This window comes from Gymnoscopelus microlampas (assembly GCF_963454915.1).
Source record: "Gymnoscopelus microlampas genome assembly, chromosome: 13".
NCBI classification, from domain to species: domain Eukaryota; kingdom Metazoa; phylum Chordata; class Actinopteri; order Myctophiformes; family Myctophidae; genus Gymnoscopelus; species Gymnoscopelus microlampas.
The window spans coordinates 19,503,271-19,526,383 of record NC_139950.1 but is presented as its reverse complement, the minus strand read 5'-3'; the positions used below and the strand labels follow the sequence as shown (position 1 = coordinate 19,526,383).

Genomic DNA, 23,113 nt, shown 5'->3' with positions numbered 1-23,113 from the left:
AAAAAAAAGAAGCAAAAAAACAATGTGTTCAAAAAATAAACCTTAAGTTTTCCTCTTTCTTTTACATAAAGAATGTATTTTTTTTTACAGCGTATGTGTTATTTTTTTCACCTAGATTAATGATGATGCTCGAATTTCTTTGTGGGTTAATGAGCTCACCTTGTCTGCACAAATAGAGGAGCAGAATGCAAAGCACTTCAGTGGCATCCAGAACAGAGAGTAAACCTGAGAATTGTACAGGTGCAACCATGTGGGAACAGTCAGGGAATATTTTTAGCAATCTCTCACATTGGAATGTCAAAATAAGGGTAGGAGTCCATGCTTCCGCGTAACAGTTGTCCAAATTCCACACATTCTTGTATAAAAGCACCATTATTTTTGTCCCAGCTTAGTTTGTCTCCTTTAAATCTGCATTGCGCTTAAGTTGATTACGTCAGACCAAATCGAATGAAAGCCATATGGCAGCATACTACTGTTTCCAAAGGGGGTGCCTCTGTTCTTCCAATAAATGCATTTTACGCAACTTATCCAAATAAATGAGACTGAGTTTAAATTTCCAGCAGTAATTTTTATGTTTCTCTCTACCGCCCAGCTCCTCTTGTACGTCAGGACACAGCGAGGTGGAGACGGACAGGGGATCACCCAACAGTGAGCCTGGGGCTCCTGAAAACGACCGCCATGTTTACAAGAGTGTGCTGGAGGGTGGAGATATTCCCCTGCAAGGTCTACGGGCCCTCAACAAGCGTCACGGCAGCACCTCCTCTAAAGGTAGGTTTCCAAACATGCAGCACATGTTCCCAGGGAAATGTATGTACTGTGTGTGTGTTTGTGTGTGTGCGTTTGTGAATGAAGAGATAGGCAGTGGTCCACTTAAAGCCCTTTAACCACTGAGACAGAACCAATGTGTTGCAGACAGCAATGCTAAGCTGTTAACATGTCAGGGATACATGTGTTTCCTTTTAACTTTACGTTGGAATCCACACATTCTCTTCGCTCCAGGTTATCATGGCAATGGCCAATCATCTCGCAGCATTCATTCCCACAGCGGTTTTCTTTTTCTGTTTTTCCCCCCTGGTTTTTAGTTTTGGAAGTTTCCATTGAATGCTGTGCTGGCCATCTGCTTTGGAAAAGTCATGGAAGGAGTGAGGCTCTCTTTTTAGATCAATGGAAGCTAACTTTGGGGATCCCCCCTCCCCTCTTGTGCTTCAGTTGTGAGCAGGCAGCCATTAGGCAAGCTTTAGGGCGAGGCTTTTAGAGCCAGGGACGGATGAGGAGGGAAAAGGAGAGAGATAAACAGCCCTCTGCTCTTCTCAGCCTAACCAGACAGGGGTGAGATAAACAGAAGAGGGTGGGAATTCATGAGGAAGTCAGCTGTCACTGTGAGGTCAGAGCCTGGAATGCCAGTGCACATGACCAGATAGAGAAATGCTGAGGGGGAGGAGAGGGAGAAGGAGGAGAAAGGAAGGGGACATGTCATGCGCAATAGGCAATGTTGTCCCCAATACCTGTCATCCCAACCGAGAAGTCACACTTGCTCCAAAGTCAAGCATGTCAGAGAGCATGTGTTTAAATGTGTCTATCAGTTAGCATTTTCACGTAAATGATGAACGTATATAATCCTAACTTATTATTTTTGTTTTTATAGTAGCTGAAGGGTTTTGATTCAGGAAATGAAGAGAAGTGATGGCTGATGTTTTAGCTGACTGATTATGCGTCAAGCTTATGAGCTTTATGCGTCTAAAAGCTTGACTAGAATCCTCAGGTAATCAAGTAGTAGAAACTGCTGTCAAAGGATTCAGAGCTGCAAGGCTTGAGCAAAGTCATCTGACTAGCACACTCTCTCATCATTAGGCCCATCTCCAGCCAGAGGCACCACCTTCATGCATATACTCAGTGGCTGTTCAACAGGCACACGGTGCGGTGTCGAAAAGCACAAAGAAAAGGAACATAACCTTCATCATGTGTCCCTGCCTTGGGAACCAACAGTTCCCGAGGTATTTGGCCCGTAGGTCAGGAGCCTATCTCCTGTTTCCGTAGCATGGGGCAGCTTGACGTACCATGGACATGGCGCAAGTATGCCGCAGGGACTTACCCCCAATCCAGCACTTAATGTCGAGGGAGGCATTGGGTCCCCATTTTTATAGTCTTTGGTATGACTCGGCCAGGGATTGATCCCTCGACCTCCGAGTCTCAGGGCGGCCACTGAGCTGGTCTCTGCCTTCTGCCTATAAAAATTAATAAATAAAACAATAACACTTTGTGTCTCAAGGAACCAAACTTCCATGAGGGCGATCAGGGTTACCCTCTCTCTCGATGCCAGATTCAGATATTAGTATCAACATCACCTCCTCTGTGCGTTTTGTCTCTGTCAGACATGACTGAGACGGAGAGATTAGTCACGCTTCAGCAGACTCTCACAGGGTGTGAAAGTGATGTTTCCTTTCCTCATTCCATCTGTGGCGCTTTTGCTATCACGCCGTTATGAGGAACCGCCAGACTAATGCCCCCACTATGTTGAACTCTCACTGCAGAACACATTAATAATTACAGCGACAGATTGGATGGTGGTGGGAGCGCCAATCAGCAGAGACGGCAGTCATGTACCGTTCTATTAAGAGAGCACAGTGAAATATTACAGAGAGGGGCATAATGTTGTGTTATTATGTGATATGAAATACATCAAAGTGGGAATATCAGGACTATATGGTCATGAGCAGGCAGATAGCAGTTTTGAAGTAGTTTTGAGTGCATAGGCATTTACTTTTTATGCTTTCGTTATTTGTTGTTGTTAGAAATATATATTGATATTGCAGTGAGACATGCGCATGTGCAGGGTTACAGGGTATACGTTACCTTTGTTTTCTGGTATGGGTATTTGTTATTGATTTTTTTACCTAACTTCCAGCATCGCATAGCTTTCCATGGCATAACACTCTTGTATTCCTTTGTGTTGTTTCACTATTTATGTTGCTCCTCACAGTGATCTTGACTAAAAGAGTAAACTATTAGATTAACATATACTTAGTAGATTAGCTTTTGTCCTGCTCCATCTTTACAAAGCATTATACTTCATATTACACAGCAGTTCCATGCTATTAATATAACAGTCATTTGATTACTTGATGTACATTTAATGCATCAAGTCCGCTTCCTCTTCTCATCAATTTTGGACGGAAGCTGGTGTTTACTTTAGAAATGTGCCTGACACTGTGTTTTAGTGTGTATGTGTGTGAACCTGTGACCATTGTAACCTAATATGTTGTTTATTCTGTTGTCCTGCATGCTTGCCAGTGGATTATAAAGGTGGGAATGGCTATATAATTTCACCCTGCTCCTCTGTAAATAGTCGTATTGCCAGTAATGCAATAGGTAACCAGTGTCAGAATAAGAAGGCCCTGTCCGCTGCCAAAGCCTGCATACCCCAAATCCTCCCCTCTAAGTTCAAGCCTAAGCTTCTGCCCCCCAGTGGCGAGAGTCAGGAGTGCAGGACTAGGTCTGACAGAAACCCTAAGGCCCACAGCTGTGAGGATCTATACACAAGGACATGTGGCTCAGACTGTGCTGGAGCAGAGGACAGGGAGAGCGGGCACGATTCAGACTGCATGGACGGCCTGGGGAATGACTCCTCTGCACCTCGGAGGAGTGTATCTGAGTTCTCTAGCCTGTACAGGACCATGCATCACATACAGCGGCCCGGCTCGGTGGGCTCCAGCCCGATGGGCAGCGTCCGCAACCTGGCGTCTCTTTTCGAGAAGGTGAGGGTCAATGGGGGTGAAAGGTCAGAAGGTGATGGGCACATTCCACGGGACGCCGTTTCATCACGGATCAGTGAATTCGAGATGATCATCCAGCGATCCACCCCCCTGCCAACTCGCTGCTCCTCGCTCCCGACCCTGCATTCTGGACAGGGAAATGGCCCCGCGCACAGCCCCACACACCTCTACATGGCATCCGCTGTGTCCGCCGAGTCCCTGCTGGTCGCCGACCCCGCCCAGATGAATACCTGCCCTCTGGGGGATGCCAAAGGCAAGGCGCCCAGGGCGGAGGCCTCGTCGTCGGGCAACCAAACGATGAAGGATGCCGCATCCTCGGAACGGACGGGGTCCCCCTCAGGGACTAAGACAGAGGACAACTCCCCGGGAGAATCCCACCCAGCAGCCAGTGCATCAGGGAGCCCCATGACTCCGACCAGCAGCGCGTCAGATAGCCCCACAACTCCAACCACACCTTCCCTTCCACAGAACCGCCACCATCACCACCTGCACCACCTAAACCACCACCTCCACCTCAAACCCAGCAAGTGTAAAGGCTCCTGCCCTGCATCCTACACACGCTTCACCACCATCCTGAGGCATGAACGGCAGCAGGCCACGGCACAGCCTCCAGAGAAGAAGGCCTCAACCACCCTCCCTGGTAACCTCTTCCTCATGGGCCCGGCACCGTTCAGGCTACGCAAGTCCCTGCAGTCCCAACAGGCACGCAGGACCTTAACGGCCACCAGGGCGATGACCGGGAGCCCAAGGCCCAGCTGTGCATCTCCTGAGTGTAGGCCTTTAATCCCCCAGCGCCTGTCCTCCCTGGAGGTCCTGGAGAGGCTGAGCAACGGGGAGGGAGGCACCGCAGAGCGCCTGACTAACGGGGAGGGCTTCTTGGACGCCAACGGAAACCTACTGCATCCCATGGCCGCTTACCGCAGAGGTGGCTATCTCCATACTTTCTCCACTGTCACCACCCTCTTCCTCTGTCCCGCTCCTACATGCGTGCCCATCTCTGTGGTCCCTTCATTTTCGTTTTCTCGACTCTCGTCTTCACTTTTTTTTTTGTGTCCCTCTTGCCACAACGTGACGCTGAAACCTTCCATCTCTGATCTGTGTGGTGTGTTAGAAAGTGTTGCTGAAGCCTCCGTCTCAGCTCTGAGTGTGGTGTTTTGGCACTCTCTTCCATTTCATGGTGAATGAGTAAAGGTCTTGCCCGACAACTCCCCCCCCAGACACCCATCAAAAAACTTCAGTGACTATAGGGGACTCAGGCAGCTTTTGGTAATGTATACGTGTCCTCTGGTGACATCAGATTTGAGGTGCATGCAAGAACGTCCAAGGCCACATAAGCATTGCTCGCCACCCGTGACAGTGTTCTATATTAAAGGGTTGATTTATACTAGAATATGATTGGAGGTTGCATAAAAGTTTAATTATAACAAGTAAAAAATAAATGATCAAATATTATTATAAAGTTGAAATCAAAGTGACTCAACTGTGTTGTTGTTCATGCAGCTCTATAACGTTACAGTGTCACAGTGCTGTAACATTATGGTATTGCTTGTGTAAACAAACTGGTGAATCTGTAATGTTTATGGCGGTCGCTGCAGTAGCATTGCATACTCTTCTCAAAGTGATGTATTACAGTGTCAGTATTATTTGAATTTTTGTTATTTTTTTCTGTCTGGGGGACTGTTCACATCTGCATCTTCCATTCTATCACTACGATGGGGTTTTGTCCAAAGTCAAGCAAGATGTTTCCTGCTTTGGCTTCCTTAGATAACAGCTGGAGCATTGTTTCTCGCACACACTGTGTACAGTATAGCGGGTGACAAATACAGCTAACAGAAAGATAGCTGGAAGTTATTTCTCAATACCCTTCCTTGGGAATACAGTGAAATCATCTACAGTATGTTGAGGTGGGGAGGAAACTAAATAGCACAGCTACGTAGTTCACTGAGTGAAATTACTATAAACTGATGCTCCTTGGTCAGTTTATAACAGTAAACCATTTTGTCATTTTTATTTTCTGTCCAAGAAGAACAAAAGTATTTTGTTCATTTTTTGTTTCTTCTAATCATTCTTTTTTTTCATGAACATACATTCAATCACTCTGTGTTTATTCCTATGTGCATGTGGGAATACGGTTTGCTTTTTGGATGTGTGATGTGTGTGCATTTTGTTTTATTGTTACCATTGGTGTTTTTATTACACACATGATGGTGTTTATTCAAAGCATGAATAGGCCGAATTAATATATTCCTACATGTTATTATATTCACTGAAATCGAGGACTTTACCGCCATGTTTTATTCTTGTATAAATGCGATTGAGACAGTGCTTCACAGTATAACTATGGTTCTGTTTCCTTCTAGATTCAGACTCTTCCCCGGCTCATGGGGAGAACCAGGATGATGTGTTGAGGAGACGTCATGGAGATAAAGAGGTAACTTCCTCTTAATCTCAAAAACAAACTTGCCTGGGGAGACACTTAAAAACATGGAAACAGATCATTTTAAATGGTGGAAATTCAATTAATGTGGATGTGCTGTGAAATAAAATCCAGCATCTACGGTATTTCATAATTTGGCATTCTCATGAACAGTAAATACACAAATGTGTTGGAAATCGGTGTTTGATCAACTAAATCCGCCCCAACATTTCCCAGCATACTCAAGGCTGTGATGTCAGGAGTGGAAGAAGTCCAACTTGGTCAAGTCACCCGAGCTCCCTATAAAAAGGCTGTAGAAAGGGTTCCAGAGCATTGCAATTAGAGATAGTTTTAAATCATAGAATTTACAATATACATCTATAGGCCGATATTGTACCACATACAGTTAATACATTAGGTACTGTACAACTAGCATCCACTCATGATGTCATGCTTCTTCAATTTCATTCTACTACCTGTACAGCCAGCTTTTCAGGCTGTACAACTGCTATTGTAGTCTAGATACGTCATAGTATATTAATATCTGAAATTGTCCCTTATCTGTTACCCTATCTTTTACGCTCAATTTATACTCATTTGCGTGACTGTGTTGCTTGCCGAAAATAACCGATCAGTTCTTGTCGGCAAGCAACAGTGTAAATTAGGCATTAGGCAGAGATTATAATAAAATCATCGCAGAAAATGTTTCCGCACAGAAAAATGTGTCTACATCAAAAACAACTCCAATATGAAGATATTCAGATATTCATGCATTATACATTCATATGTGTTATATAATGCCAAGTCTGTCGCATGAATAAAACAGTGGGAAAGAAAGCGAGCCATATCTGGCAGGGTTGAGACAAACAGTCCTGTCCCCATTTCCTGACAGAAAATCTTGGAGGAGCAACGGAGGCTGAAGCGAGAGCAGGAAGAGGCGGATGCGGCGTCGAGGCGGCATGCAGGCATTGTCCCAACCCACCATCAGTTCATTACCAACGAGCGCTTCGGAGACCTGCTCAACATCACAGACAACACAGAGAAAAGGAAATCAGGCATAGAGGTATATAGCCTGGAGACCAAAAGGACTTACTTCAATCCCTGGCCTATATATACTTCATGAAACCATGAATACTGAAAATAATCTATCTACAAGCTCACAACAGATCTGCTATTTATTTTTGCTATACTTAAACATTTGGAAATTGTATGAAATGATCGCCTATAATGACATGCAGATACCATACAAAAAGACGAAATACTTACTGGCAAATACTTGGAATCAAAGCCTTGTATACCATTTACTGTATACATACAATATATATGTACAGTATAAAGCCTTATATGCTTATAAACATATACAACATGTACAAAAAGTAAAAAATAGACGAGATTTCATCTATTTTTGAAGGTTTTTAAGCTGTTTGTAAATCTTTAAATAATTTGGAAACCTTTCGCCCATAATGAAACGCCCAAAATAGGGACGCCAGGTTGAACGTGGTTTAAAGGAAAATAACAAGGCAGATGCTATGTCAGTTGGTGCCTGGCTGGGGGGATGTGTCAGTGGGGTGTCTGTGTTCACAGATGGCTTCCTCTGCAGTGTTGTGGACTAAAAGGGTCAGAGTAATATATCAGCTGAGTTTATCACAGAATATGTGCACTCGGACACCAGGGTCTGTGCAATTTTCACAGTGAATATTTGACTCTATTTTGAGACCCTGTCCAAGTGAATCGTCATAACGACATAACCGCGTTACCTTGAGGTGAACTAGCACTCTTGTACTGTTTACTACGGTCTGCCTGCTCTCTTGGCAGCCCCGAACGGGCTGGAGCTGAAACAGAAACACAGTCACAAGAGTGTCATTCCTGTCATTGCTAGAATCTTCTAGGGAGATTGGGGGACACAGAAAGGTCACAACACAGGCAGATGAGCTTACAGACTCATGGTTCATACAACACTGGGAGCTTCTCTACTCTTAATACTGGCTAATCAACAAATATTCTCAGAATTCCATCATAGCAAGAGTGATAATTATACATCGTTTATAAAACAGTGTAACAACTGTATTTTTTCTTTTAGATGATTTTTGTGATTTTTTGTTGCTCATAACACGATCAAGGGTATCATTTTAACGGTATGTTTAAATCAAGTGGCACGCTTTTTTTAAATAATGAATATTATTTTCCATAGCCTGTCTTCTAACCGTCTGTACTTTGTGTATCCTCAGAGAACTCCAGCCTTGGCCCGCTTCGACTTCAGAGCTGAGACTCTAAAGTAGGTGAAAGTCATTATGGCATGCCAAGAGTGTTTGCCACAACATGCATGAAATATTCTGTGAGAGAAATATAAGCATTCACATTTACAGTCATCATGTACAACACATAATGTATGTAATGATTTAGTGTATAATGTTCTGTGACAACTTAAGTTTTTCCATTTGATTTATTTATGTAATTTCACTAAACCATCTTTTCTGATCAATGTCTGTGGTGTTTTGGCAGGGAGTTGCCGTTTCAAAAGGGAGACATTGTGTACATCGTCCGACAGGTGGATCAGAACTGGTATGAAGGAGAGCATCATGGCAGAGTTGGAATTTTCCCAAGAAGTTACGTTGAGGTAGGCAGGCTTATTTTGTTTTAACTCTTGATAATGAACCTAGACAAAATAGCAAGTAAGACACATTACCACTGAAATAGTGCAATTGTATTAACCATACTACCATAGCACCATAGCAGACCCTTTCACAATGAGCCAATAAATGTAATTTTAAAATGTGATGACATTTCTACATGCTGACATTTCAATTACTGTGAGTCTGAATTGACATACTGTAAACTGGATGTCATATTGACCACATGGCGGCCATTTTGCTGTTACCCTTCGCCTGAGTATGAAGTAAGAGCAATATGGCCGGCCTGAGAATGTGGTCAAATGGTGGTCTCTCACACACTGTTTTACTTGTCCATAGCTCCTCCCCCCCACAGAGAAGGCCCACCCAAAGAAATGTGTCCCAGTTCAGGTTCTGGAGTACGGGGAAGCCTTGGCACGCTTTAACTTCACTGGGGACACAGTGGTTGAAATGTCCTTCAGAAAGGTATGGAATTGACCATATGCACACGGCAGCCATTTTACAATTACTTAATTTAATGCGGTGGGAAACCCACCACAGTCATTGCAAATGACTGTGGTGGACAGATTAATGTTAGGAATTATGCCATTTAGCAAATCCACAGCCCCCCATTTTTCTCATTCAAAGCTACTGATTTATCCATCCAGTGAAGTGTTGCTGAGCATGCATGCTATTTTTACTGTAACACCTTGCCTCATGTTACATTTCCACCCTTCAGACACCACAGAGTCACATACTGTACACACAAAGGCAACGTTGATTTATGTTGCTGAAACACGATGCATGTGGTTTCTCCTTGATGCCCTACATACACTATTGTTATCACCTGAGGTTGTGCACACATGCTGACTACTCTCTGTGCGTGTGTGTGTGTGTGTGTGTGTGTGTGTGTGTGTGTGTGTGTGTGTGTGTGTGTGTGTGTGTGTGTGTGCGTGTGCGTGTGTGCACGCGTGCGTGCGCGTGTTTGTGTTAATTTGTGTGCGCAGGGAGAAAGGATCACGTTGATTCGCAGAGTTGACGAGAACTGGTACGAGGGCAAGATCTCCGGCACCAATCGCCAAGGCATCTTCCCTGTCACCTACATAGAAGTGCACAAACGACCCCGCGTCAAAAATGGCCTGGAATATCCTGACCCTCCCGTCAGCCAGTCGCCTCAGCGCAGCACCAACGCGTCTCCTCAGGTATGGCGAGCACTATGCTGCTCACAAATGAAGCCTCCGGCATTTCATTTTCCCACATGTATATTTATTTTTTGGTTGACGTCATACTTAAGTTGTTTCATCCTTTCCTTTACGTTTCCTGTCTGTCTTCCTCTTCCCCTCCTCCTTCTTTTCCTCCGCCATGCCTTCTTTCCCCGGGCGACCATGCCACTCTGTGATAGCTGTACCGTAACCGTCAGGCCACGTCCCCCATGCCCCTCCCCCGGTCCCCGCGCCGGTCCGTGTCCCCCCAGGTGCACGCCATCTCCAGCGAATGGATCTCACTGACCGTGGGCGGAGCGAGCCCCCCTGCCGCCCCCACCCCCCCTCTGCCCCCGCTGCCCACCGTGTCCTACCGCTGCGGCGAGTACCTGCCGCCCTCCCTCTCCGCCAGCCCCGTGCCCCCTGTCGCCCACGGCAGCCCGTACTGCAACTCCCCGGGGGTCTCACCCTCCGCCTCCCCCTTGCCGCCGCCGTACCCTCCCCGCCCCAGCTCGGCCACCCCCTTCCTCACCTTCACCCCGCCACCGGGCGAGGACTTCCTGCTGTCCCCTCCCTCCCCACACGTGTCCCGCAATACGAGCCCGTGCGGGGGGCCGGTGCTGGAGGGATGGCTGAAGGGGGAGAGGGAGCTGGCAGAGGGGGACGGAACAGAGAGAGACGGGGGCAGCGGCCGCGAAGCCCCTGGCAGCTGGCGAAATAGCCCAGCAGAGGTATTGTCTGCATGGTGTGCGGTGTTGCATCTCAAGCTCACACTGGGACAAGGGCTTCAGGGCCCAATATGGTGCCTTTGAATGGCCGCTTGTCAGAGCATATTGTGCAGCACACTGTCGTGCAGGCTAACTGTCGGATTAATCTGGAGTTGATCTTTGCCTTGTATCCGGTGTTTAAAAATGATGGGTGTGTAATGAATAGATCATAAGGAAACCAGTTTTTACACTGTTTAAGGCTGTGAGTTACCTGCATGGTGTTGTGTGACACTACTAACGCGTCAACGTTTTTATTTAGGTAGGTTCCACATTTGCTTCATAGTATAAAGTGTGGAAAGTTTGAAGATCCGCGAACAGATCATTTTGTTGTCAAATTAGTTCAGCATGTGGCTGCATGTTGCAGAAGTGATACTTAATTTTTGAGACGGTTGATGTGGGTTAACTAACTTGATCATTCTCTTGTAGGTATACTGTACTTACAGTACAGTTTGACAGCAAAGGTTTCAGGTGTTGGCTTTAATTGTTTGAATAGCTGTGGTACATTTGAGAGCTGCACCACAGGGAAATGCATGGGAAATGCCACTCAGCTCTGGCAAAACGCCAATATTCCTTTGACAAAAACCTTAGACTGAATCCAGTGTTTTTCTCTCTTCGTCTCTGTTCCAGCTGGTGAAGAATGACACTGACTACCAAGGACGGACCTCCAGAAGCCCTGTCATGTTGTTCGACATCCACGACAACAACAATGCTAACTCATTTGCGGTAAGGCGCTATTTAGATTTGTAGCTCCATAATGGGCCAATATGTTATATAGGCCTATGTTGTAGGACAGATTAGAAGATAGATGGGCTTCATGATCTCATTAACTCTTTAACCTGTAATTGCTAATGATCCATTCCATTGTCTAACTTACTTCAGAGCTTTTACATTTACTTTACTTCTGTCTCTGTATGCTAATTCTATCATCCCTTCCTTAATGCTGCATGCTCTTGATATATATGAAAAAGTTAACTAATATTTCATATTTTCTGTACCTGCACTCACTCTGGTGTCTTGCTTTTCTATGCTTACACCTCCTTCCCGGGCTCCAACACCATCTCTTCTGGCTTTTCCTGGCCTTTAACGGATCACTTCCTTTTCTGCCTTGCTACTTACTGGACCTACTTCCTGTCTGCCCCCCACCCTTCCACCCCTAACTCCTCACACCCTAATCCCACAACTTCATCTCTTTCTCAATCGGCCTGCCTGGTTGGACCGGTTGCGGGCCGTTGTGTGTCTTTCTGTGGCGGCCTACCACTAGGAGGCGGTGTGTAATGAGATCATGAATATAGCAGAGACCTCGGTGAGGTACTGCAGCACACTGTCATACCGCCATGACTCTGTCCACAGACTGCCCCCCCACCCCAGTAAACAATCTTTCATCATTTCCCAGCAACCCCTGTCCCACAGCAGCAGCCCGGAGCCCAGCCGCCTCAGCTGTGGAATGTGAGTGAAACTTTCCAGTCAGACCTATCGATAATTTGTATGCCGCTAATAATCAATGTCCACCCCAAAGGCTCAATTCAGTAGGCCACACAGTTTAATATCTAATGATATTACTATGCGTACATTTATTTGTAAGGGGTCTCGAGTTAAAGGTGGTGTAAGTGATATTTTATTGTTTAAAACAAAAACAAAAAAAATGATCAGAGCCCATTGACTTCTATCATACAATTTGAGTTAAAATGCCGTATTTTTTTTTAAAAGTACAAAACATGTGAAAACTATTTTGTGGAGGTACTTCTGTGGCCTACTGGCAGTATTCACAAGGAATTTGGCGCTTATCAGTCCAGCGGGTTGTGAAATTAGCTCTGGACACACACACACACACACACACACACACACACACACACACACACACACACACTAATAGACAGCTAGCCTCTTGGAGAGCCACGCCATAAAAAGTGTTTTGTTAAAAGGTTAAGCTCTATATTCCTAGGTAGTCATTGATGTGGACTAGAGTGTCTGTTCAGTATCAGGACTATCCCATCTCTCCAGCTCTTTAGTAAACTGAAAATACATTTTCAGATTGGAATACCAATTTTATCCAACCAGGGCAGAGAAACCCACAAATTATTTTTGCTCTTTTGTTTTATCACTTCCACTTTCACTTGTTTATCTTTCTCTATGAGTTCTCTCTCCTGATTGGATAAAATTGGTATCCTGACCTGAAAATCTATTTTCTGTTTACTAAAGAGATGAATAGATGGGGAGACACCTATTATATTACTGAACAAACACTCTGAACAAACACTAGAAATTATTACTATCAGAATATAGAGCTATTTAACATTTATTTTAACACAAAATATCACTTACACTACTTGAAGCAAGAATGCCAGACAGAGTATATCTACTGGATACCATCTAATGATAACAATAATACAAATCTTATACTCAAAGGAATAAGATGCCAGATATTTTAGGTTTTTAGGCACATTATTTGTGCTAACAAAGTGGGAAACATCTATTTACAAGTATTTTGTAAGGTGATTGTAACACAGCTGCATTTTTAACAAATCAACCTACAGGTGTACAGTACATAGTCGAGCCACATACTGTATACAACACCCTCTGGTAGACACATTTATGGACACCGTGACATGCACACACAGTCATACACTGTGTGTGTGTGTGTGTGTGTGTGTGTGTGTGTGTGTGTGTGTGTGTGTGTGTGTGTGTGTGTGTGTGTGTGTGTGTGTGTGTGTGTGTGTGTGTGTGTGTGTGTGTGTGTGTGTGTGTGTGTGTGTGTGTGTGTGTGTGTGTGTGTGCGCGCATTGCAGAACCGTTTCTATTTTGTTATTGTTATTTATTTCATACATTCCTACTTTACATGCATGTGTCTCAAACCCGATAGTGATCATGTTTCTGAAGAACCTGTGTTCTGTTCTGCTCCAGTTTTCAGGCCTTGTACAGTTACGTGCCACAGAATGAGGATGAGCTAGAACTGCAGGAGGGAGATCTTGTCAGCGTCATGGAGAAGTGTGATGACGGCTGGTTTGTTGGTATGTGCTGTAGGCCCCAAGGATAGGATTCCTCAGAGATATAGTCATAGTCACTGTGTCACATCCATCCATATAGGGTTTCCTCAGAGTGACAGGAGAGGCTTGCATGGGTGCAATGTGCATGTTTAGTGGTGACACCGGGAAGATTAAATATAGTTCAAATGGTTTTGTAAAAGGAGAGCGGTGTTTCCACTCTCCTTTTTGTCATTTTTCTTTATTAGAAGAACACTTTTTTTTCTCCAACCATTTCTCCAACCATCTCCATATCAGTTCTCACTCATGCTCAGTATAGGATAGTACCATATCTGCTAATTAAGGTAATGTTCGGTGGGGATTTCAAACGTATGTAATTTTTCATTGATGCATCAACCGTGACTACTATTTTAAAATGCTAATATTCCATGATGAGTAAGGACTTAGTGTCCATTAGTTTGAAATCCCTGCAGATAATGTCATCAGCAGATACTTTCTTGAACTATCCACAGCCACCTGTAGGCATTAGTGAGGACAAATATGTGGAGATAAGGTTGTTAAAGGAGGAGTGTTATTTTAAGAGTGGGAAAGGGACATATGGTGCATTCTGTTGGTCCTCGTCAACTCGTAAAGACTGAGAATTGTCACATGACCAAGTCATATTTACCACCTGCTTGCATTCTGATGGTCATCGGGAACAGGTTAATGCAGGCGTCTTCAACAGGGGGTCCTCAGATTTACTACACAGGGGCTGTCAAATCTTAGGATTTATTTTTTACATTAACCACTTGAACTATAGCATCCCTATTCTGAGGAGAACTCAGAATAGCCAAAAATAGCAGATCTACAAGCTCACAACGCCTCACACTGTGAGGCGTTGTAACGGTTTAAGTGGTTAAAGGTCTGAACATACACATTAACATGAATCCAACATACACCGACAGTGCTGTCAAACACGTCTATGAAGCTATCTATGAAATCTATGAAAACATTTAATCTGCAACACAATTTTATACAATAATGTAGAGGGGTTCCCTGCTTCATCTCTCTCTCAATCTGGGGGTCCTTGGCCTGACAAATGTCGAAGACCCCTGGGTTAATGTCTCATGTGAACAATAGAAGCTGGGCCAATCCCATTGCCCACTGCAAAATGAGAATAGCGGAAGCACAGGCATAACCTCTGGTGTTTGTTTTTGTTACTTGCAGGCTCACTATTAATAATCATTTACACACAGAGGAATGGAACTTTTATGGATATGTGTTTCATGACACTTTGTTTAACAGTTGTCCACCGCGTGAATCATGGACCAAGTTTACCCTGGTATTTATGACTTTCTTAAGCCATTCAAGTGCAACTTCCTGGTGTTAATTTCAGAAATTTCTGATTTTACGAGTTGACAGGGTCGAGCCGAACGTACCATTAGTGTAGAGGGGTCACAGGGGGAAATGTTCAGAGGGACTTCAACCCAGTCAGCACGGGCATGTGTGACCTCACAGGCGATCATTTTAACCACGACACCAAATGTGTAAAGCAGATGTGTTTGTTGACTTTTTGTGTGTTTTTCTGTAAGGACATTAATCTTACATATTTCCATTAATCTGTACATATTTCCATTTTCGTTTTGTCTCTAGGTACCTCAAAGAGGACAAAACTGTTTGGGACGTTCCCAGGAAACTACGTGAAGGAGGTGAACTTGTAAAGAACTGTAACGATTTGTAATCATGGTTCTAACACTTGGGGTGGATGTGGAGCGTGGGAAGTCATTACTATTGCGCATGGCTGTTGGTTAGTGTTGTCATTTAGCCAGGTGAATCCATTTGTCTGGGTAGGTGATCAGTTTGGTGTGTGGTATGTTCAAAGTGCATGAGGCGAAGATAGAGAACAGCTGTTGACTCACTGCCCAAACCTCAGTATGGTGTATACCTTGACCACAAGTGTCATTTCTAAGTCAAAATCACTCTTCGAAAATGTCTCACCACCACCATATTGTACATACTAGTATTATAGCCTCATTTTTGTCAGTGTCATTTACTTTGTACACAAGTGTTTACGTAGCACGTAACGGTGCGGGGAGCAGCAGCTAAGCAAAATATGGATGAAAGAGTGGATCTTCTAACCTGAGCTGGATTTTGGGTACTCGGAGGCTTTGTTCAGACTGCAGGCAAATCTGATTCCGGTTTCTCAAGTATGATCTGTAGGACTGACTGTCCACACTGTCATTTGCAAGTGATCCGATCAGTTTTGCGAAGGTCCATCTGCATTGATTGCTGTAGTCATGACATAGTCTTGAGTTATGCTTAACTTATACTCTGTCATACAACGGTGTCACCCGACTAAAATATCAGATTTATCGTAATTCGTGACACGCTCTGAGATTGTAGATCGGTTATTTTTGGCAGCTGACACCATCATCTGATATAAAAAAGACTCGAGTATCCAGACTGAGACATATCTTTAAGTGATTTGAATGACATTTCAAACCACCTGGTTCAAATCTGATTTTCATAAATCAGTTTCCATGTGTTTTTTGATTAAAAACAATCTGATTCCAGTCTAGATAGGCCAAAAAATCGGATTTGGGCTGCCAGTCTGAAAATTGCCAATGTGTTGATGTCATGTGGGATGGCAGCTCTTTGTCATCAGCTACCTTCAAGGACCATGGGTGTTTTTCACTATCAGCTACACATGCAGACAGAAAACTACATTTAATGTACAGTATGATATGCCGCTTAGAGGGCGGATACTTTTTTCTTCCAAAGGATACCCAATAAGTTGTAATGTTTCAATGGACATACCTATGTACCGTGCAGTCCAACAGGTCATACATGTTTGAATTTCAGAAAGTGGCACCAAGAGTGACCCCAATGTCCTCCAGAAGTAAATGTACTGTACAGTGTATGTACACTAAGACTTCTTTTGCAAGTCTCTGAAGTTAAAGAATATTTTGAGCTCCCTCTTTTTTGTTTTTGTTTTATTTCGTTTTTTTTTTTTTTTGGGGGGGGGGGGGGTTGCCTTATCGTGTGAAAATTCACAATACATTGAAAAGTATTTATCCGTTAATGCATTTTTGAAGAACTCTATTGTCAGTATTGGCTCATTCCTTATGAGAGAATTCATTACTTGATGCAGTCCAAAAGCTTCGGCTGCCAGTTCAGTATTGCTTTTGTTTTCCATTTAAAACCTTTGCAATAATTCTAGTGTATGACAGAAATCCTTAAAGGTTCAAATGTATATAGTATATACACCTTTAGCTTTGTGTTTTATTTCTGTCAGTATCACAAAACACAAAATTGAGACACACTCACTGTATTAAGCCTGATTTATACTTTGTCGTACAACTGTGTTGTGCACCGAAAATAGCCGATCTATAAGCTCAGTGTGAGCTTGTATGTTGGCCATTTTCGGCGCGCAACACCATTGGACAACATAGTATAAATTAAACGTTACTTGCCGGAACAAAGTAAATACCTCTGAAGGCAGACAAACACATCTTTTGTAGCCTAATTAAAAAAAGAACATCATATATGTCATGTTTAAGCTAACATGTATATCTCACATGTTAAAATGTCATACCTCGTCCTTAAAACTAGAGGTAATATAAGCTGTGTGGTCACAGTTGATGACTGTAAGGTAGCTGATGGTAGACAGCTGCCTAGGCTAGCCTGGCTCCAGCATAACCACAGGACAGGCGTGGTAGCACTTAACTTCCTGTTTGGACGTTTTGGGAGATTCCCCTTTGCAAGATAATTGTAGATTAATCAATCATGAAACAAAAACAGTTATGTCTTTTAAGTGAAAGCCGCCAGGCTGTTTAGTGTATAATCATACTGATTTTTAAGGGCACATTGACATTTTAACCATGCGCTTCCTCTCAACATTGTATGTTCCAGCCATGTAAATGTGTACAGAAACCGTTTCAGAGGCCTAACTGATATGGCTAAATATTTTCATATGTATTGTGTACAACTTAGGTTATACAGTTATTGGAATGAACTCATAAGGTATTATAAGTCGACATCAGTACAGCATGCACTATAAAAGGCTTGATATCAACAGATCAATTCAGAGCATGAAACAGCATCAACCATTGCCTCAGTATTTGTGCTGTAAGCCTAGCAGACAAATAACAGACATCATAAGTTTAATAGTTTGGTCCTTGGGCTGCAACAGGTCCCTCAGGGAAGATTGTTTTGAACTCCCATATCAAAGCGCCAGATCAGTCTTCCTTTGAGAACAGAGCTCCCCCATCTCAAGCATCATCAGATCCCATAACAGGCACCATATGGTGGAATAGATCCTCTACAAATGCAGATCGGAGGGTGATACCTTAAGTCATGGAGCTCTCGTCCCTTTGTTCTTATCAAATTCCTCATCGTTGTTATCATCCACCGTGTTGTACTCAATCAAAATGCAATCAATCCCAAGCAGAACAGGGTCACATAGTACATGCAGGGATTCTTTAGCATTCATTTTATCCTGTGTGGAGTACCAGATGGATGAGGGCGGAGGGGGGGTCCCCACATATGACAATAACAACCACAGGAATGTATGTGAAAGTCAAATGATTTGACTTTTTGTGAGTGACAGCTTACCTGTCACTGTCTGAATTGTCCTAATGTGGTAAACATTGACTATGTGGTGTAGCTTAAAATCAATATATATATATTTTTAAATGTATTATTATTATTAAATGCTACAGTAAGTCAATGTTTGTAGTTTGTAAAAACTACATGGCCCAGGTCTGTTTAGACAAATCAATTACCATAACGAACAGATGCTTGAAACACGTCACACAGATTGTCAGCCTATATTCAAACTATAACCATACAGATTAATTTAATTAATAGATTGCCATATGATACAAAACTTGTAACATGATTTATTCTAAATGAATATATTCAAGCTAACATTCAGTAGATCTAAGAACACATTTTTACTTCTGCCATGTGAATGTGAAATATTAACCTGATTGGAATATGGTTGAAAACTGTACGTGGCAGCAACATAGACAAGTTATTAATCTTCTGTATGACAGTTCTGTATTTCTCTCTCTCAGTTGGCTGGAGATAGCACTTTTTAGATCTCTAGAAGATATAAACACTAATACATTGCTGGGTTTGACTGATATGTCTTATCAGGCTTTTTGTCACATAACAGAGGTATGATGCTTTTTCATCTCTGTAAATGAAATCAATACTCCCATAGACATAAACAAAAAGATTTTTGTAAACATGGCTTCCGATGGCGGACTCTGTATGAACTGTAGGCTATCATCAGTAATGCTTGTACTTATACCTTTTTACTCTTTTTATTTTCTAGAACAAAGGTAGTCTAAAGATCCACATGCAATTTGCAGAGAGGTGTACTCCATCTCAGATAGACTTTATGATAGACTCACTAATTTTGTTACATCCAAAACCCTAATGCCTGATTTATACTTGGTTTGTGCCTTGTAAGCAACGTGTTATTATTTTCGATGTAAGACACCGGCGCACAACTAAGTAAAAATCAGGCTTAAGAAATCACTGTAGAAAGTTGATAGGACAATGTGCGGCCTAAAACATCACCGGATGTGTGAATGTATGAATTTCTGAATGTTGGGGGAGTGTATACATAATATGTAAAATATTATATCTAACTTTGATCTTGAATGAACATGCAAACCATTGAGCAGCATGGCACAATAAGGATTGTAAATATGTAAAATAAAGAACAGATTGCAAGTGATGGAAAAGTCAAAATGAGCTCTCTATCAGTTGCACCAGTTTATTTACCTGAAGGATTTTGGCAAAGCACAGAGTGAAGAGTTATTGAGCACAGGGAGTGTGATGTGATGTTATACACCATTACACTGCCACCTGTGAGAAACGTAATGCCTTATGTCAGATGCAAAATTGTGCCTCATTTTCATTTACTTTTTTGTTTGTTTGTTTGTTTATCACTGAAATGTATCCATGACATATTTAATATTATGATTGTTTTCCCATAGTCCTAGTCTATGTGATTGGGAGAACCATTTACTAAGAACTTGTCAGTTACTGTGCAAGTATCTAAAGTGTGACACAATGCTTCGAATAAATGATTAATAATCATAAGAATGTGTTGTTTAGTTTGCCGAGATGCACAACCTGCAACAGGTTCTGGTTTGTTTGCTTCAATTTGCAGTGCTGTTACATTGACAATATTAATATGAAGATGATGCTATAGGCCTACACTGCTGTGATTTCGGTATTATGCAATATTTAATAAACCATATAAACAATTTGAAGTTAACTGTCTTGATTTCTAATCTAAAGGGTACAGTGGGTAGCTCTGGGGGGGTAACCCACGTCATTAAACAGCATAGGGATGGATCTGTCATCAGTTATTATAAATCAATAGTTACTATGTATGTGCATGTTTCAGAGTCAACTGGCATGTCAGTATCTTATCTATTTGAACGGACATGTATTTGTACTAATCCAGTGATTCTCAAAGTGGGTATCTAGTCCGGGCATCCCCAGCGGTCCTTGAGGGGGCTCCAGGGGGTCCCGACTGCCCAGAAAAATGAGGACGTTTAATTTCACTATATTATTTCTCAAGCTAGAAATCTAACACAAAATGTCTTATGGGGGCACGGCACACAGTATAATACACATATCACTTTTGGGGGTCCGTGACATGAAGACACTGGAGAGGACCTATTGCATTTGTCCCCACACATATCCGCCCTGCATTCCACATGTAACGGTATAATGTGATTCATGGTGGTTACTGTTTAACTGCATAAATAGGCCAAGAAGACTCACAGGTAGAAAGATGCCTTTGGCATTATTTTATCTTGTAAACCTGTTATTTGGAGCACAGAGCCCGGGGGGCCTATTGTGAATGAACGCACTCTGCTGAAAACAAGACGAGAGAGAACGTGTCTGAGTTAGGTTTCAAGCCTTTTTGCCTTCTGGTGTGAAAATTCAGTGAAAAGTAAATGCTTGCTTTGAATTCAAGAAAGTGTCACCTAGAATGACCCCAATGTCCTCTAGAAGTGTATGTGTACAGTATAGACAAAAGTCTTGTTTTGCAAGTCTCTGAAGTTAAAACTGTTTAGTTTTTTGTTTGCCTTCTGGTTCAAATGTATACACATTCACACACATTTATTTATTTCAGTATCATATAAAACAAAATTCAGACTGCATAAAAGCCTGGTTTATTTATTTTATTTCCAATTTTCAATACTTTTACTTCTACTCCACTACATCTCTGAGGATAATATTGTACTTTTACTCCACTACAATTATTTGGAAACTTTACTAGTTACTTTTTAGATTTCGATTTTTATTACTAAACATACATTAACCACTTATGCTCTATATATATTTCAAGCTCACAACACGTTGCATCGCGACGTGTTAGCTTGTAGATCTGCTATTTTTAATAGATTTTTTATACATTTTGAAAGCTTGAAATGGGATATTCTGAATAATATGTACTTTTACTTTTGGTACTTTAAGTATATTTTGATGCCAACACTTTTGTAGTTTTACTCAAGTAATTGTTTTATACCGAACTTTTATTATGTAAGAGTATTTCTACCTTGTGGTAGTAATACTTTTACTTAAGTAAAAAATGTGAACTACTTTTTCCACCACTGCATAAAACATATAATTCAGACTGTATAAAGCCTGGTTTATGTGTTGTCGGTACGACGGCGTCGCGCGCCGAAAAACAGCCGATCTACAAGCTCGCAACGCGTCCCGCCCGCAAAGCGCTATGAGCTTGTAGATCTACTATTTCCGAGTGCCCCGTTTGTCTCCACTTCCACCAGCGCTCCTCCTGTGGCAGCAGAGCACAGGGCAGGAATTCAGCTCTTTGGGAGCGGCACACATTCCACACTCCACATCCAGGGTTGCCAGATCTGATTATTATAATTTCCCCGCAAGATTGTATTTGAAAATAGCCGATCTACAAGTTCACACTACAAGTGAACTTGTAGATCTACTATTTTCAAATAGCTGATGTATATGTTAAAGTGCTCATGTGACCCATAGTTGCTTCTTTTGGGCTGGTTTTCCTAGGCCTGGTTGCTTGTTTCTCTCACAGAATCTGGCAACACTGTCCACATCCTGGGAGGATTTGGCTCTACCATAAATGGTAAGCTTGCATATAATACGATGACGTAATGGCAAGGGCCCGAATCCCTAAAACAAACATTAGGCGGCCGCTCTTATCAGCGAAACCTTCTGAAGCTATTCGTCCAACTTTTTACCGCTAGGCACCGCCCCACCTCCCTCCCAGGGTTGCCATGTCCGCTTAATATAAGCCAGGGGTTCTCAAACTTTTTCATGTCAAGGACCCCCAAATTGACACTTATTAGCCTGTGGACCCCCATTTCAAAAGATATGCCAGGGACCCCCATAAGAGAAGATTTTTTACAGCTCTAGCAGTGATTCTAAACCCCCAGTTTGACATGCATTAGGGCTACAGACCCCCATTTAATGGCATTTCTATCACTTGGACCGCAATTTATATTGTAAAATCTATGTCAATTTAACTCTGAGAGTGTGGTTCCATTTGTACACTCTCAGAGTTACAGACCCATAAGGGTCCATTTGGTACCTAATCTATCATTTAGCTGGGGACCCCCTGGAACTCCCTCAAGGACCCCTGGCCCTGGGGGTCCACTTTGAGAACCAATGCTTTACTGTACACATTTTTCTTTTTGATTACTACTCGTTTATTATATATATATATATATATATATATATATATATATATATATATATATATATATTTTGCATAGTATTGTATATGTGTCTGCCATTTAATGTTTTGATGAATTGAATACCCAGGACCCCAATGAAACCAGCCATAGTGCTTTCTTGGGTTTCAATCCTTTTAGCATCCCTTTTATATAGAATACTTTCTGTGCTTTTTTTGCAAACTGTTAATAAAGTATTCAATCAATCAATCAATCAAACGCTGTGCTTGTTCTTCTGTGAAGTTGCTTGTACATATTGGTAGTTGTGTTGTTTAAACCAGTGTTTCCCAAACATTTCATGTCAAGGACCCCCAAATTAATATTCATCGTCTGCGGACCGGCGGACCCCCATCTGAAATTATTTTATTCCAGGGAGTGGAATATAGATTTGTGTTGTTAAAATGTTTCCAAAAATATTCCACATTTTCTAAAATTTCTTCCAGGTTTTTTTTTTTCTTTCTTTTTAATCGCGATGCGATGCGTTGTGATCTTGTAGATTGGCTATTTTCAAATATCCACTTGAAAGGGCGAAGGGCTCGCTTCTTTTGGGCTTGTTTTCATTTACCTAGTTGGCTGCGTGTTTCTCTCGCAAAACCTGGCAACACCGCCTCCCTCCCCTTGAGTTGCAAT

General features: G+C 42.4%; 1 protein-coding gene across 1 annotated transcript in view; it reads left to right on the top strand.

Moving 5' to 3' along the window:
* The window catches only part of sorbs1 (sorbin and SH3 domain containing 1), a 43,140-nt gene extending 23,136 nt beyond the window's left edge, over positions 1 to 20,004 (top strand). The window contains exons 15-27 of the mRNA XM_084077223.1: positions 593 to 768; positions 3,292 to 4,698; positions 6,140 to 6,204; positions 7,082 to 7,252; positions 8,418 to 8,464; positions 8,692 to 8,806; positions 9,159 to 9,284; positions 9,806 to 10,000; positions 10,201 to 10,731; positions 11,395 to 11,490; positions 12,029 to 12,213; positions 13,669 to 13,775; positions 15,381 to 20,004. Coding sequence (XP_083933349.1) covers positions 593 to 768; positions 3,292 to 4,698; positions 6,140 to 6,204; positions 7,082 to 7,252; positions 8,418 to 8,464; positions 8,692 to 8,806; positions 9,159 to 9,284; positions 9,806 to 10,000; positions 10,201 to 10,731; positions 11,395 to 11,490; positions 12,029 to 12,213; positions 13,669 to 13,775; positions 15,381 to 15,448 — 3,289 coding nt within the window. The 3' untranslated portion in view covers positions 15,449 to 20,004. The remainder of the gene's footprint in view (positions 1 to 592; positions 769 to 3,291; positions 4,699 to 6,139; positions 6,205 to 7,081; positions 7,253 to 8,417; positions 8,465 to 8,691; positions 8,807 to 9,158; positions 9,285 to 9,805; positions 10,001 to 10,200; positions 10,732 to 11,394; positions 11,491 to 12,028; positions 12,214 to 13,668; positions 13,776 to 15,380) is intronic.
* Positions 20,005 to 23,113: the final 3,109 nt, after the last annotated feature.